At 51.7% G+C, this 14,984-nt stretch overlaps 5 protein-coding genes across 5 annotated transcripts; 3 read left to right on the forward strand and 2 right to left on the reverse strand.

Moving 5' to 3' along the window:
• Positions 1–3,429: 3,429 nt before the first annotated feature.
• Positions 3,430–4,764, reverse strand: NCS57_00491700 (NAD(P)-bd-dom domain-containing protein; the record flags this gene model as incomplete). The annotated part of the gene is made up of 3 exons (XM_053054862.1): positions 3,430–3,926; positions 3,986–4,521; positions 4,580–4,764. 3 exons carry the CDS (start codon positions 4,762–4,764, stop codon positions 3,430–3,432), a joined length of 1,218 nt encoding a protein of 405 aa, XP_052917022.1.
• Positions 4,765–6,238: 1,474 nt separating this feature from the next.
• On the forward strand, positions 6,239–7,185 carry NCS57_00491800 (RmlD-sub-bind domain-containing protein; the record flags this gene model as incomplete). The annotated part of the gene is made up of 2 exons (XM_053054863.1): positions 6,239–6,685; positions 6,736–7,185. 2 exons carry the CDS (start codon positions 6,239–6,241, stop codon positions 7,183–7,185), a joined length of 897 nt encoding a protein of 298 aa, XP_052917023.1.
• A 265-nt stretch (positions 7,186–7,450) lies between these two features.
• NCS57_00491900 (DUF5672 domain-containing protein) lies at positions 7,451–8,577 on the reverse strand (the record flags this gene model as incomplete). The annotated part of the gene is made up of 2 exons (XM_053054864.1): positions 7,451–8,447; positions 8,501–8,577. 2 exons carry the CDS (start codon positions 8,575–8,577, stop codon positions 7,451–7,453), a joined length of 1,074 nt encoding a protein of 357 aa, XP_052917024.1.
• Positions 8,578–9,335: 758 nt separating this feature from the next.
• NCS57_00492000 (DUF5672 domain-containing protein) lies at positions 9,336–10,448 on the forward strand (the record flags this gene model as incomplete). The annotated part of the gene is made up of 3 exons (XM_053054865.1): positions 9,336–9,463; positions 9,516–10,028; positions 10,079–10,448. 3 exons carry the CDS (start codon positions 9,336–9,338, stop codon positions 10,446–10,448), a joined length of 1,011 nt encoding a protein of 336 aa, XP_052917025.1.
• Positions 10,449–11,710: 1,262 nt separating this feature from the next.
• On the forward strand, positions 11,711–13,036 carry NCS57_00492100 (EamA domain-containing protein; the record flags this gene model as incomplete). The annotated part of the gene is made up of 4 exons (XM_053054866.1): positions 11,711–12,016; positions 12,067–12,696; positions 12,750–12,940; positions 12,991–13,036. 4 exons carry the CDS (start codon positions 11,711–11,713, stop codon positions 13,034–13,036), a joined length of 1,173 nt encoding a protein of 390 aa, XP_052917026.1.
• Between the last annotated feature and the right edge of the window lie 1,948 nt (positions 13,037–14,984).

Consider the following 14,984-nt stretch of genomic DNA (forward strand, 5'->3'; position numbering starts at 1 on the left):
ACTTGGCGCGACGCTGACATCAACGCGAATCCCCCCATGATCATTTTCCAATTTTGATAGCGTATAAACACATGATAAAAGCAGAGAATCTCACTAGATGCAATGTACTACGGTTGGTGCCTGATCATCTTAGCGAACCCTCCGCGGACCAGACACGTTCTGGGAAAGTATCTTCCGTTGAAACTGTGCGTAGAGGCATAGTCACAATATCATGGGTCATATATCGTGATTTTAGGACATGGTTGACATCCAATGTGATATTTGGGGTATCTGAGCTCAGTATATGCATGTGAGTGGCCGTCTTGTTCGGGAAAGCGACTTGTCTTCCCGGTTTTAAACCTTAGCTGGGACTCCATTTCCACGGTTTTGGATCAGTTGGTGTATCTCAAGCGAGATCATACATGGGCTGCAGACCTCCACCGAGTGTATACATGTAGTTCAAAGTAGTACTTCAGCTTTTGAGCATCGTGTAGGTAATTCCCTTGCCTAATGCTAATCTAACCGTTCCAGTAGAGTAACTGGAGCATCCTTTCTCTGTGCAAAGCTGAGGCATGGCCCTGGTCGCGAAATCGTTGCCACAAGATGGTGGCATTGGCCTCGCATCAGCCATGATAAGTTCAGATGCCGTGAATTTTCAAAAGGTTGTTGGTTCATGGCAGAGAAATGGGCCATCCGCTGGGAGGGAAGGGTGAGCTCTGAGCATATGCTCGCGACCTGTGGACGGCTCTTTTGCCTAGGCTCTATGAGAAACGCTTGAATATAATTAAAATGTCTTAGCCCGTATAGGTAGAGTAATAATTCCATCTCAATACTGTAACTTCGCCTCACTTGTCTAACCTGTCGTCGAAGCCCAGACTTTCAGGCTGATAAAGCCTGCCATCAGATCAGCCCAAACTCCTCCCTGGTACAAGCTCCTTTTAATGAAAGATATTAACTCTCTTTTAGTTCTAGTCATGTGTGCTACGAGTTCCATCACCAAGCAACTGAGTTCCCAGGGTCTGATGGCCCAGTGGATGCCGTATCACACCAGCTTGCCATCCACTCATGCACTTGGAGCAGCCAAGTCGCTTGTCGGCTTCCAAGATATAAAAGACCGTCAGTGGGCTGGCTGTTGTCTTCCGGATTCAAAGGAAAGCGGGTGTTGATGCTGCTTAGCTTGCTAGGAGCAGGTCGAGTGTTGAATTCTGATCGCTGCGCGATACCCGCTCCATTCCATGCATGGCTAAAGGGTGGCTGGTGTGTCTATGATAAAGTCAGTCTTAGCTAGCGGAGAGTTGCGAGCCATCTGGAAGCCTGGATTCAAGATCATTATAGTTGTCAAATTTCAGATATTTTTCTTCTTCAAACTGGGGATGGTAAAGGCTTGTAGTCATTCTGGTATACCAGATAGCCTCGCAAGTTCAACATCTTTCAGCTATTTCAATTCAATAAGAAAGCTACATGTAATGGTGTATCCGGGAAATCCAAGGACTGCGAATTCCCATCTCTCTCTTCATGGCTCTCATGCAATAATGACCCTAATCTACCTCTACTGCCCGATACGAAGGACTTTTGGCTAATTCTAGCATATCTTTATTCCGAGAAGGACGATAACTAATTATGTGTAAGACACAGAGTGAATTTGGCCTAAACTTTGCTTCCAGGTTAAGAGTTGACGCCATCTGTCAGAACATCACGCTCAAATGATCCTCTATAATGCATCAAACTTGATATCAAGCTTTCGGCCACATGCCAAGTCGATTGCCAAGAAGGTTAAGTTTTCTCTGCAGGCTCGTAAAGATTTCCACTTTTTGATTAGGGTCATGATAAGGGAGTTGGATGGCCAGAAAACGATGTAAGAGCAATCCACTGTTATAATCGGCGAATACTGGTATGACTTGACGACCTCTTGGTATCATGATGCTGTAAAAGAAACAGCTTGGCAAACAGCATTACAGCATCAAAAAGCTTTTAGGAGGGGGGTTGCACATCAAAACGATTTAAGACTCGCGGAGATCACATGAATGCCCTCCACGGAGCAAGGTGATGGTGTTTATCAACAAGACATGCCAATGCAATTCCCGCACTACACAGGCAATGGTGAAGATACCCCGAATCTCATTCCCTATTATTACTGCCTTGTTGGTATTTCACTTTCGTTCTTGGTCTGCAAGCCCTCCCTCCATGTAGCATCACGTTGACTGTTCGCTCAAAGACAGAAATTCGACACCGCCGCATTTGTTTGGTTTGATTCAGATACGAAAACTGAGCAGCATGACGGCATTGGAAAGTTTTAAGGGAAGGGCCTTGCGCATCAAAATGACTTGAGATTCCCAGACTGCTGCTTGAATGGCCTCCACGGAGCAAGATCATGGTGTTTATCCACCAAACAGACAAGGCTAAGTACCGCACTACACATATCAGAGCCAAGATAACTTGAATCTAATTCTCTACTGATGTTGTTTTGGTGTTTTCTTTCTTTCTCTCTTTTCTCTTCAATTTTGTTGTTGGTTTACAAGTCCTCTCCATGTACGGTGCCGGCATGTTCACTGATCCGTCCACGATACTAATTCTGTACCACCGCACTTGTTTGGTTTGATTCGGATACGAGAACTGATCATAGCTCTGATGATTATTAGGTATACGAGTAAGCGCGTAAACGAGGCAAGGAACAGACTCCTGCGTCGTGAGGCCCTCGTCTGGTTGCTGACGCTCCAATGCGCGAGAAGACAATGTTATGGTGGCGCCACGACAAAATCACTGCCAATATGGCTCGTCTCTATATTAGGGAGGGACATGCGAATAAATCGTCCTGCAAAAATTGATTCCATTCTCGTATTGCCGTAGCGAGCTGAGCCAAGAACGCCATTTTCTCTCAACCCGTATTTGCCATCTGATGAAACATCTGACAACCATGGAAGCGCGTTACACCCCTCTCCGGATTGGTTGCTTCAAAGGGGTAAGATGGGTCGACAAGATGGGCCTGACAACCCAGGACTCACAAAGAGCACTGAAAAGAGACAACTGCACTGCAGCGTCCGTATAATTCAGCCTTCGTGATCCTATCCAGCCCAGGCAATAAACCCAAAACGCACCAGAGCATGTCAGACGCCGTTCAAGGGTAGCCCCTCCATCAACCCTTGCCCGTCCGTGTACCAAGATCCTCCAGAACGCACTGAGCACTTGGTGATCCATCAGCCCACCAACGTCACGGCTTGCGCGGTTTTCGGGAATGCGGGCGCAATCCCTGTGCTGGAGGGGAGGGGCATTCTCAAGATTGAATGCGACCCAACTTCAAGTACCGAAACCTTCGAGTCGAGAGGAACCAGTTGCAAGGGCCACGCGGCACGCTGTCTCATATTAAACATACATACAACCAACGGATATCAATGCTCGTCTAGTATTACATACAAACCCCTCCTCTATACGCCCCGCAGCAGCTTCCTTCACTTATGGAGAGTCCATGATAGGTTCGTTATCCGGTTTCACATTCTTGTTGACAACCAGGGGGAACGGGCTGAGGACGGCAGAGATGTCGCCCCACCACCTGTCACCGTAGCGCTGGTACCAGTCCATGGTGATCTTGAGACCCTTCTCGAAGGGGGTCTTCTGTGTCCAGCCGAGCTGCTTGAGCTTGGTAGCATCGACGGCGTATCTGTGGTCGTTGAAGGGGCGGTCGTGGGTGTACTTGACCCACTTCTTGAACTCGGTCGTGTTCTGGTCGTCGATACCCATCTCGGCGAGGAGCTTGTGACAGAGTGTGATGTTGGAGATTTCGTCGTACGAGCCGACGTTGTAGATCTGACCCATCTCGCCCTTGTGGAGGATGGTGTCGAAGGCGTCGGCGGCGTCTCCGGCGTAGAGATATCGGCGTGTTGGGCTGCCATCTCCGTGGAGGACCACGGGCTGGCCGCGGTGTAGCAAGGAGGAGAACTTGGGGATGATCTCTGTGAAGGGCGAGCGTCAGTGATTGTGTCTGGGGTTCTGTCGAGCTGGAAATGCTTACTCTCTGGGAATTGGTGGGGTCCGTAGACGTTGTTACTCCGGACAATAATGACGGGGAGCTTGAAGCTTCGCATATAAGAATTCACAAGCATCTCGGCGGCAGCCTTGCTCGCGGCATAAGGGTTGGTAGGAGCAAGAATGCTCGCCTCGAGGAGATCATCGTCGTCGTCCTTGACCTCTCCATAGACCTCGTCGGTCGAGATGTGAATGAGGCGCTTGATGCCAACCTTCTTGGCACTCTCGAGCAGCACGTGGGTGCCGTAGACGTTGGTGTGAGTAAAGCCGTACGAGTTGCCAAAGCTCAGGTCGACGTGCGACTGGGCGGCAAAGTGGAAGATGGTGTCGATGTTGTAGCGCTCGAGGCAGTCGACCACCTCGACGGGGTTGGTGATGTCGCCCTGGTAGAAGCTAAAGTTGCGCTTCTCGTTGAGGGCGCGCGTGTTGTTGAGCGAGGCGCAGTAGTCGAGCTTGTCGAAAGAGACGATGTTGTAGGCGTGGGGATACGTGAGGGTGAGGTGTCGCACAAGCCAAGAAGCGCTGTAAAGCTTGGTGTTAGCATTGGCGCATGAGGGTCGAGGTGTGGTCTTGTGCTCACATGAAGCCGGCGCCACCGGTGATCATGATGTTCTTGACATCGGGGTGAGGCTCAAACTTGGTGCTGCCCGTCAAGATGGGCGCACCCTGCCAGACATCGGCGTCCTGGAGGAAGTTGTAGTGCATGTTGTTGGTGTTGTTGTTGCTGGAGCCCATGTTAGCAGAGTAGTCGAAGTGAGGAGCCATGTTTGTCACTGACGATGCGATCAGAGAGGACCTTGGCTGGAGGTTATTAAAGCTGGATGAAGTAGTGCAACAAGAAAGACGCCGTTTACCGGAGAATTGAGACAACAAAGACAAAGTGGACAGAGTAATGCAATGCAATCTTCAAGACCAGACGGGTAGTGAACAGGCAGTCTCAGTCTAACGAGCACTTAAAAACTGGAGAGAAAGCCCCGAAGAGAGAGACATGTTTTTTTACGTGAGCCACCGAGTGGCATTCTCCCCTATTACTGTACCCAACATCACGCCAAACGGCCCATTTCAACGGCTAACGGCCAGTCTGTCTACACGGTCTACCCACACCAGAGTGAAGAGAGAAAAAAAAAAAGTGATGAGAGCGTGAAGAATCAGGGGGGGCCATCATGGTAGGAATGGGGTGTGAGACTAGACATTCCGAAGGGCGAGACCAAATACCTCAGCCCATTCCCGTCTTGTAACAGTACAAACCCCTTGCTGCATGTGTCGTGTTCCTTCAGGTGGAACTGATTGCTTGCTTGCTTTGCCGCACGATTCTGCCGTCAAGGGAAAGTTCAGCTCATTAATCATGGCAATCTTTTGTCAATTGAGGCTTGGGCCGAGGCGTTCGATAGTACGTATGCCAAGCAAATGGGGGTCCGATAGTCCCGCACTTGGCTTCTGACAGGGCCAGGGGGGAGTGCTGCAGTGGTACAGTACATTCACGAAGCTTGCTGCCCTGTGAGGTGACGGGACCCGTATAAACAGGGGTGATTGTGTGCTAATGCGGTCACTTTCCAGCGGCTGAGATCGACGGAGAAAACAAGGGTACGAAACAAACAGGATCATTTTTCGTCAGCACGTTACGAACCAACTGCATTTTCGTATTGAGTGCACATTCACTCCTGCAGATGATCAGGCTCTGCTTCTCTGTTACTCTCAAGAAAAGGGGCAAGAAAAAAAAAAGCCAGGACTCGACCGGTGTCTCACCCTTTTTTGCCACGCGAAAGGCTCGATCTAACTAAACAGATCGGCATTGCAACGTAAAACAGGCGATAAGCGGCTCAAGACAATCTGATTCGCCCCTGCATTAGCCAACACAGACCAGCCGCTCGTAAAACCGAGCTACTGGATGTACTATTGGAAGCGTGGAGAAGTTGAGGCTGGGGGCGTGTCGATGCGATGGGTGCAAGGGACGGCGTGCCAGGCCCTTCTTTCGTTTCTTCGTCCTGTGTCTCGATGTGGCTAACAGTGACAGACCCCTGATTTCCCAAACAGAGGTGACATGACGGACAAGGAGGGACGGAGGGAGGGAGGCTTGCAGGCCGGTAGTCTGCAACGTAGTACGTACATGCAGCTGTCTCGGAGCTACTGGAGCTTCCTCCTCGTCTGTATTTCTTCCTGACCTCATCTCGATCGGCAATTGCTTGCTCTTCATAGCTAATCGTTACAAACCTCATACCCAAACACCAACACCATCACCATGTCTGCTTCCAACGGTACGTTTGCCAACCGCTTCCTCATCTGGGGCGGCAAGGGCTGGGTGGCTGGCCACCTCAAGGAGCTCCTCGAGAAGCAGGGCAAGGAGGTTTCCAGCACCACTGTCCGCATGGAAGATGTCGCCGGTGTCGCCAAGGTGCTCGACGAGATCAAGCCCACACACGTCCTCAACGCCGCTGGCTGCACTGGCCGACCCAACGTTGACTGGTGCGAGGACAACAAGGAGCAGACGGTTCGCTCCAACGTCATTGGCACTCTGACGCTGGCCGATCAGTGCGCCCAGCGAGGTATTCACTGCACCATCTTTGCGACCGGATGCATCTACCAGTATGACGAGAAGCACCCCATGGGCGGTGCTGGCTTCAAGGAGGAGGATGCTCCCAACTTTGTCGGCAGCTTCTACTCCATGACCAAGGGCCACGTTGAGCCTGTGAGTATCTCTCCTGAAACATATGTGAATGCGCCTCTGACGTGCGACAGATCCTGGCCAGCTACAACAATGTCCTCATCCTCCGTCTTCGCATGCCTGTGAGCGACGATCTTCACCCCCGAAATTTTGTCACCAAGATCTCCAAGTACGACCGCGTCGTCGACATTCCCAACAGCAACACCATCCTCCACGACCTCCTCCCCGGCTCCATTCTCCTCGCTGAGCACAACAACACCGGAGTCTACAACTTCACCAACCCCGGCGCCATCTCCCACAACGAGGTGCTCGCCCTGTTCAAGGAGATTGTCCGCCCCAACTACACCTGGAAGAACTTTAGCCTCGAGGAGCAGTCCAAGGTCATCAAGGCTGGTCGCAGCAACTGCAAGCTCGACACAGACAAGCTGATCAGCAAGCTCAAGGAGTACAACTACGAGGTTCCCGAGGTCCACGATGCCTACAGGCAGTGCTTTGAGCGTATGAAGGCTGCTGGCGTTCAATAGAGCACCTGCGCTCTGTGAGGACGTGGTCTCTTTGTGTTTTTCTTCATCACTGGCTATAAAAGAACAGTTGTCGAGTCTAGATAAAATAATGTGAATTAATTCAGTGCCAACGCCATTTCGTCATAGATCGATCCATCCAAGCCACCACTCTAACACCCATTCTAAGAGCCTCCATTTTGTGCCAACCGTCTCCTCAATAACCAACGTCGCTCAGCTTGAAATGAATCGCATAAACCATCTATATTACATACTATAATCGCATCTTTTACCAGGACTCTCCGCAGTTGCCTGGTATATACTCTGCCCAGTCCATCTTCAACACCATCTTTGCCTCGGGGCAATACGAGTAGATGTGATCTCGCTTCTCCTTTCGTCCCCAGACAGCGCCGTGAAGCTGGCCGGCACCGCCAATGTGATAGCCCATCGGCTCATAGAATCCGTTCCTCCAGTCGTCAAGGCCCTTGACCCAGTCGCCTGGTCGACCCTGCTCGCTCAGCTTGTTTCGCAGGTTCTCCCACTCGCACTCCTCCTGATCATCATCGAGGTCGGCGTCGCATTCAGGCTCAGGCACAATCTCGGCCGGGCCTCCGTTCATCTCTCCAGAGAAGGTCGATGATATAGATCCGTTGGCGACGCTGCCGGCATTGTGATGTCCAAGACGTTCAGACAGCCAGACGTCTTCAGGCTGGCTGCCCTCAATGCGACGCTGGTTGCGCAGGATATCGATGATACGGCTCACGCGACGGATCGAGAGTCCTCCATTTCCTCCATAACGTCCTCCGACACTCCAAGGTGCACCAACCCAGTCGTAGCCAATAAAGTCATCCATGGAGCGCTTGTTGTTGGCGCAGACCATCGAGTCGGTCTGGAATACGAGGAGGATCTCGGCAGGCTGCAGCACAGTATCGTATAGCCACAGCGTCGTCAAGAAACGACTGATCATCTCCTGACCAGCAGTGCTCATGTTGGCGGGGATGTAGGTCAAGTCGACCTTGCCAGACTTGACATGCTCGCGCATGGCGGCAGACTGGTTGACAAAGGCCACCGACTCGGGGGAGCCCATGAAGCGGAATCGCCAGTCGGGAGGCATCTGATACATGAACTTGAGCATCAGAGGCACGATGATGGGCTGCGGTCGGTTCTCAATGAGGAGAGCGACCTTGGACTCGTTGTAGATGGACTGGTTGGCGTATGTGAGGGTGATTTTGGGGAGCGCCGGATGAGGGACGACGGCCGCCATGACTGAGAGAAAGATGATGACTCTGAGGCGATTAGGTCAGTCCTGATACCTTCAACCCTTTGAGAAGAGACTCACGCAAAAGTAACCCCAAGTCCGATCGAGATGCGCATAAATTTGGGCGACATCAGTCGCTGCTTTGAGAGGAAGTTCATGGCTGCTAGCAGTGGTGAAGGAGTGACGGGAAGAGCAATACAACAAAATAGAGACAAAAAAGAAGAAGCTGCCGTCTGTCAATTAATTCGGTCTTTAGCTTGAAAGAAGTAAAAGAGTCAGGTCAGTTCAGAATCGTCGCCCAGCTTCCCTCGTCGAAGCTGGGGTGTAAGCGGCAAAGAGAGAACCCGGCCAAGAGGAGACGACGAGAGAGGGGGACACTCCAAACGACAGGGGCTCCTGTCCAACATAAGGGGGCCTTCTCTTCCATCATGTAGATTGTACTGTACATTGGCATCTTTGACAGCCTGCTTCTAGACAACCCACTATCCCGTCCATCCTTGCACTCCCTCTGTGTGCTCGGCTGAACCGGAGGGCTTTGCCTCTGCCGCAGTAGCTCTAGACCGCCTCTCCACAAGGCATGCTAGGGATGGGCGCTATCGTTTTGAGAGCCTGGGGGGGAGTGGAGTGGCGCCGCCCCTCTAGCCGCCTTGAAGACAGGGGAGAGACAAGAGCCTGGAATGCAAAATTACGGGCCCTTTTACACGTCGACAGAGGAGGGACCCAACTGAACGGGCCTAGGTACTGTACCTGAGGGGGACAGTCGCTCACTGAGGCATCGCATCATATAGAGCCGATAACACACCCCAGGCGCAGGGGGTCTCAATTGTAGTTGCTGGGAGCGTAACTTGGGTCTTTGCGACCTGTAAACTCCATCCCAAACTTCCTCCATCTTCAGAACAAGTGAATTGAAGCAATCATGGCGCCGCAGGTTGACTTGTCGCAATGGGCCGACTTGCCTGTCATGGCAACCAAGAGCCTCAAGTCGAGACTCCCCACGACGATTTCGAGATCTACCATTCTCATTGTGGTTTCCCTCATTTCAACGTGAGTAGATCCTCAAATGAAGGCATCACGAGCAGCGACTGACAGTCTCCAGATGGATCTTTGCGACCGTACTCGTCCCTCAAGTCAAACCCACCATCACATCCCAGATCGATGAAGCCCGACAAAGACTTCCCTCAGTCAGCATTGACTGGGCGCCAAACGACGACCCTCGCAAGAACTACAACACATCCAAGGTCGCTCTCATCATCGAGCCGGAGCCTCTTCCTCTTCTGGTCCCCTTGATCCTGCACATGATCGCCGTCGTGCCCCCGGATTGGCGATTCGTCTTTATCGGATCCAAGAAGAGCGTCTACACTGTCGGTCGCGAGTACGGCATTCAGCTGCAACAGGGTCTGGGCAAGATTGACCTCATGAGGCTGCCCAGCCCTTGGTCCATCAAGACCGAAGAGGACTTGAACCGCCTGTACACGGATTCGCGATTCTACAACGAGTTTTTGCCTGGAGTTGAGTGGCTCTTGACCTTTGACTCGGAGAGCATTCTTTGCGCCAATGCGCAGTCGAGCCTGAACGACTGGTTGGACTACACATGGGCTGGTGCTGCCAGGTAAGATGACTCCCATCGCTTCAGCGACACCCCTGCTAACAATCTCAAAGAGCCGACGTCAAGGCCTTCGCAGGCTACGGAAAGCTCTCGCTGCGACGCGTCTCTGCCATCCAGCAGGTCCTCGGCTTCCAGAAGCGCTACAACAACACAGATCAAGAAGACATTTGGTTCGGAAAGCGTCTCTACATCCTCCCCGACGCCAAGCTCGCCAACCTGACAAACGAGGTCTTTTCGGTGCAGAACAACGTCACAGAAAAGCCCATGGGCTACCACGCCCTTGGCCGTGGCAGGGGTCTCGATAAGGAAGTCTGGGGCAACGTCGAGACACGAAAGGCGGCGCTCGAGTACTGTCCCGAGATGCACATGATTCTTGACATGAAGCTCGAGAAAGAGAGGTGTCCCCCTGACACGCAGGGTTGATTGGGCCCTGTCGCTGCCAACAGAGACAAGCTTTAGTGATGTGCGGGTGAGGGGCATGGAATGTGAGCAGGGGTAGAGCCATTCTGCAGCCTTCGTGTAAGTTTTATTTTGAGCAGCAGCAGCAAGTGTAACCGGTACGGATAGACTGTGTATTACCTAGATATCCCCAGTCAAAAATAATGACATGAATCCTTTTTGTTACAAACAAGGCTGTGTCTGCCTCGTCTTGATGAAACAAACACCACCACATCCCGAAGGATTTGCGCTGTTTGCTTCATCCTCCCGACCCCTCAAACACTCAGTCCTTTTACCGCCCTGTCCCTCCCGACCGATCGGCACAATTGCATTGGTTGATCACAATGCACAATGGCCCCATTGGTGCATCGGCCACCCACGCACACGCGCGTACTGTACTGTACACGCAGCCACGCATGTCCCATTCCTTCTCTCGCAGACGGGATGATGACAAGGTCAAACTCTCCAGAGCCTCAAACTGCCAAAACGCACATGTGCTCTTGGCAGATGCCGCCACACACCTCGTCTCAGCCCTGAACCATCAACCCCTTTAAAGACAGTGACTACCTCAAGAGGGGCAGAGAAACACAAACTTTTTTGCCCTTGCATCGGGTTAGTCTACATTCGTATTTCAGCTCGTCTATCGCATGCCCGGCTGATAGCCTAGCGCCAAATAGATCTGCAAATGGCTCCTTCGATAGTCTCGGAGGCCGGCTCTCCCTTGGCCCACCGTGGCTTGGGGCTGGACTGGCTATTTACCGCCCGCACGTATGAGACTAACTGTCGGCTGCGCCAGAAGGAAGGAAAAAAAGAGGGAGAAGGAAGAAGAAAAAAAGGGGAACGAGCAGAGTTGGTTGCTACTGCAGGGGTGGTTTGTTGGTGGCGCCGTAAAGAGAGGCATTCCTGGCGCCGCTAGAAAGATTCTCTTGCGCCCATGTACCGGTACTTTCATCTCTGGGATTGTCGTCGATACTCCACGCCCATTCCTTGTGCGGAACCAGTGAGCAATACGAATACCTGCTTCTCCAGGGGCAGGGGTGCTTGACCGGCAGGCGTCTTTCTCTTCCCCCCAGTCGGGCTGCTTCATCCCACTTCTCCGGTCCTTCCAGCATCCCCTCTCTCTGCCTTGCCAGACAGAACGCTTGCTTGCTGTGTCTGTTTCACTGTTCTTTCATCTGGCTGCTTGAAATCTGCTGTTCCCTAACTACAGTCGTTCCTTGTCTTCATCAGCGCGCATCTAATTCACCATGTCCAAGGAAGTCGACCACAAGCCGTACGCGGACTCGTCGTCCTCGTCGTCGTCATCTTCGTCTACCTCGCCCAAGGAGACGACGCTGTTTGATCACAGTGAACATGACCGCGACATGACGAGGTCGCCCAGTGAGTTTGAGCTCGATGAGCTCTACCACGATGAGGAGGATGATGCCCTCCTTGCGGGTGACCAAGAAAAGGCCGATAAGCCAGAGAAGCCAGAGCCAGAGCCCGTCAAGAAGTCCAAAACACTCAAGTCGGTAGTATGGACACTGGTCAACGTCTTGGCCACCGTCTTGATCGTACGTCACTTCACCTCCCATCTCAACATCACCATACTAACCTCAACCAGGTCTTCACAAACAAAGCCATCTTCTCAGATAAATCACTCAAGCATGTGCAGCTCTCCTTCGCCACATTTCACTTCACCATCACCTGGCTGGCCCTCTATGTCCTCTCACGAGAGCGCTTCGGCTTCTTCACGCCTCAGAAGGCTTCCTTTGGCCACACGGCGCCCCTGTCTATCGCCATGGCCCTCAACGTCGTCTTCCCTAACCTCTCTCTTGCCTACTCATCCGTCGCATTCTACCAGATTGCGCGTATCCTCATGACGCCCTCGGTTGCCGCCATGGACTACGTCATGTACAAGGTCACTCTGCCTCTCAAGGCTTGCCTGACCTTGATCCCCGCCTGTATCGGCGTCGGTATGGTCTCTTACTATGACTCGAGGCCTACCAGCAACACCACCATCAAGACGACTTCCCAGTTGGGCGTCATGTTTGCCTTCCTCGGCGTCTTCTTCTCGTCTCTTTACACCGTCTGGATCTCGGCCTTCCGACGACGCTTGAACATGACCAGCATGCAGCTGCTCTTCAACCAGGCTCCCATCTCTGCTTTCATGCTCCTCTACGTCATTCCCTTTGTCGACACCTTCCCCGTCTGGGGTGATGTTTCACTGAACCGCTGGGTTCTGATTCTTCTGGTGAGTGCACAGAGTCTACCGGGTGAAAGAGTACTGCTAACATTACACCCCAGTCTGGCTTCTTTGCCGTCTTGATCAATGTTTCTCAATTCTTCATCGTTGCTGAGATGGGCCCTGTCACCAGCACAGTCGTCGCCCACAGCAAGACATGCATCATTGTCGCCCTTGGCTGGATGTCCTCTGGCCGAACCGTGGCTGACAAGTGTGTCATTGGCCTGATCATGGCCCTTGTTGGAATCTTTGCGTGAGTGTCTCTCCATCCTTCCGATCTATCTCATCACTAACAATTATCAGCTACTCGGCCGTTATGTTGAGGGAGAAGGCCAAGGCCGCAAAATAAGCGCATACGGGTCGCCGGAGTTGAAATGGTTGTCTGAATACCGCTTGGGAGACTGGGACCTGGAGTTTTTGCATCTTGGGATTGTAAAACAGTTTGTTGAGCATTTGATTAGAACGATAGATTCATGTCATGCTTTCTGGGATAGTGAGCTGACTATATTTGCACACCGTCAAGTCTCAGTGAGTTGCCCAGTATTGATGTCTTGTTCCATTCCTTTGAAGGCTGGCAATACTAGACGCAGCCGGCACCATTCCTTTGGTCCAATGGTTTGATGATCACATCTTGTCGCAGGAGACGTGCTCAGCAGCAGGATTCATGAGATGCTCCAGGCTCCTCCATCCAGAAGTTGAGCTCTAGTATTCGGGCACATTCACGAGGTGACGAGAAAGATGGCCCCACGCGGTTCAAGAGAGCAGTTCTTTGCACGGAGAACAATGAAAGGGGCCGTCTTAGAGCTGTAGGCGCCATATTATTGACTGGTGTGGCAAATGAGGCTCTTCTTGGCTTCATGTCTGTGTTACCCTAGACTCCCGGGAGGTCACCCCGGATCGCCAAGTAGTGTGCATGCAGACCGACATAGCGAGCAGAATGGGAAAAGAAATGCTATTTTCTAGTTATATCCTTTCTTAATTCTTGCCGAGAGTGCAATAATTGTCGGTGTGGAGCGGGTAGTGAGCTTGGGTAGAAGTTGATTTTCACAAGACTTCGGAGGCTTGAACCTGCCCCAAGCCTTGAAAAGAATTGAACGGAAATATATCCAGTCCACTTTGAGAGTTTTCCTAGTCATGACGAGATTGTTTAAGATGACGAGATCACGAGGCCTCGGGTCAAGAGACACGTATACCTCTAAGTTGAGAAAGTGTCTGTAATCCATCACATCAACTCGGCCCACTGATGCCGATATGGCACTCTCTATCAACACCGGTTGAATATTTGAGACGAAGATGCCACGGGAGACATTGGACCGTGCTGATACATAGACAGCAGGACGGGAAACGTGGAGAGCTGGGGTGCCAAGATCTGCGGCCTAGACCGCAACAAATGGGACACGGATGGCTCGTAATGGGGCCTCCATTAAAAATCTTATCATCTTAATCATGGACAAGGTTCGATGGGCCATTCTGATGACGTATAGACACTCTTGGCCCACGAGATGCTTGGTGGCGAAGGGTGTGAGCTCAGTTCATATCATCACATCAAACACACCTCTCTCACAGACCTGTCAATTTCTCTCCTGTGCAGCATGGCAGAATAAGCGGATTATGTGAATTTCAATGATTGCTACCCGAATTCGTCATTCATACACACTATTCTGCTGTCCTGGATAACCAGGTGACTGATGGCTGGTCATTCACCCATGCCCGCCTTCCTGTGACACGACTACCTCTCACGACATCGAGGAGCATTTTCTACCCAGGCCAAAATCAGAGACACTGTCGAGGCGGACGGACTTGAGAACCGAATATAAAATGATTCACTATCGAATCATACGCCAAGAGAGCTTCCGCTTTTCCCGGCAAACGATGGCATGGGCTCATCTCCACAATACCCGGCGCTGGCTTGGTATGTCTCTCCCCCGGTGAGTGGGAATGAAAACTTGGCCCAAGCTGGTTAGAGTCGACAACTTTTTACCGAGACAAATACGAGATATCAAGAAGGTTAAATATGTTCGTGGGGTGCGGAATCTCTGTGGACCTTGGTCTTGGCTGGGCTGCGTCGCCTGAAGTACGGAACCAACAGTCGAGTTCCCCAGGCTGGATGACTTACTACTCCCCGAAAGGTAGGAGAACCTGAATTAATAACAAAATGACCAATCACGTCTGTCAGAGCTGGGTTTTTATCAAACAGGAGGACTATCCCTGCCTTACTCTTGATTCTGGCATAGCTATCTGGTAGCTGCTCTTCAATGGTCGCGTGCAAAATTATCATTTAATACTAAGCACACACT

The sequence above is a fragment of the Fusarium keratoplasticum genome, chromosome 3, assembly GCF_025433545.1.
Source record: "Fusarium keratoplasticum isolate Fu6.1 chromosome 3, whole genome shotgun sequence".
NCBI classification, from domain to species: Eukaryota; Fungi; Ascomycota; class Sordariomycetes; order Hypocreales; family Nectriaceae; genus Fusarium; species Fusarium keratoplasticum.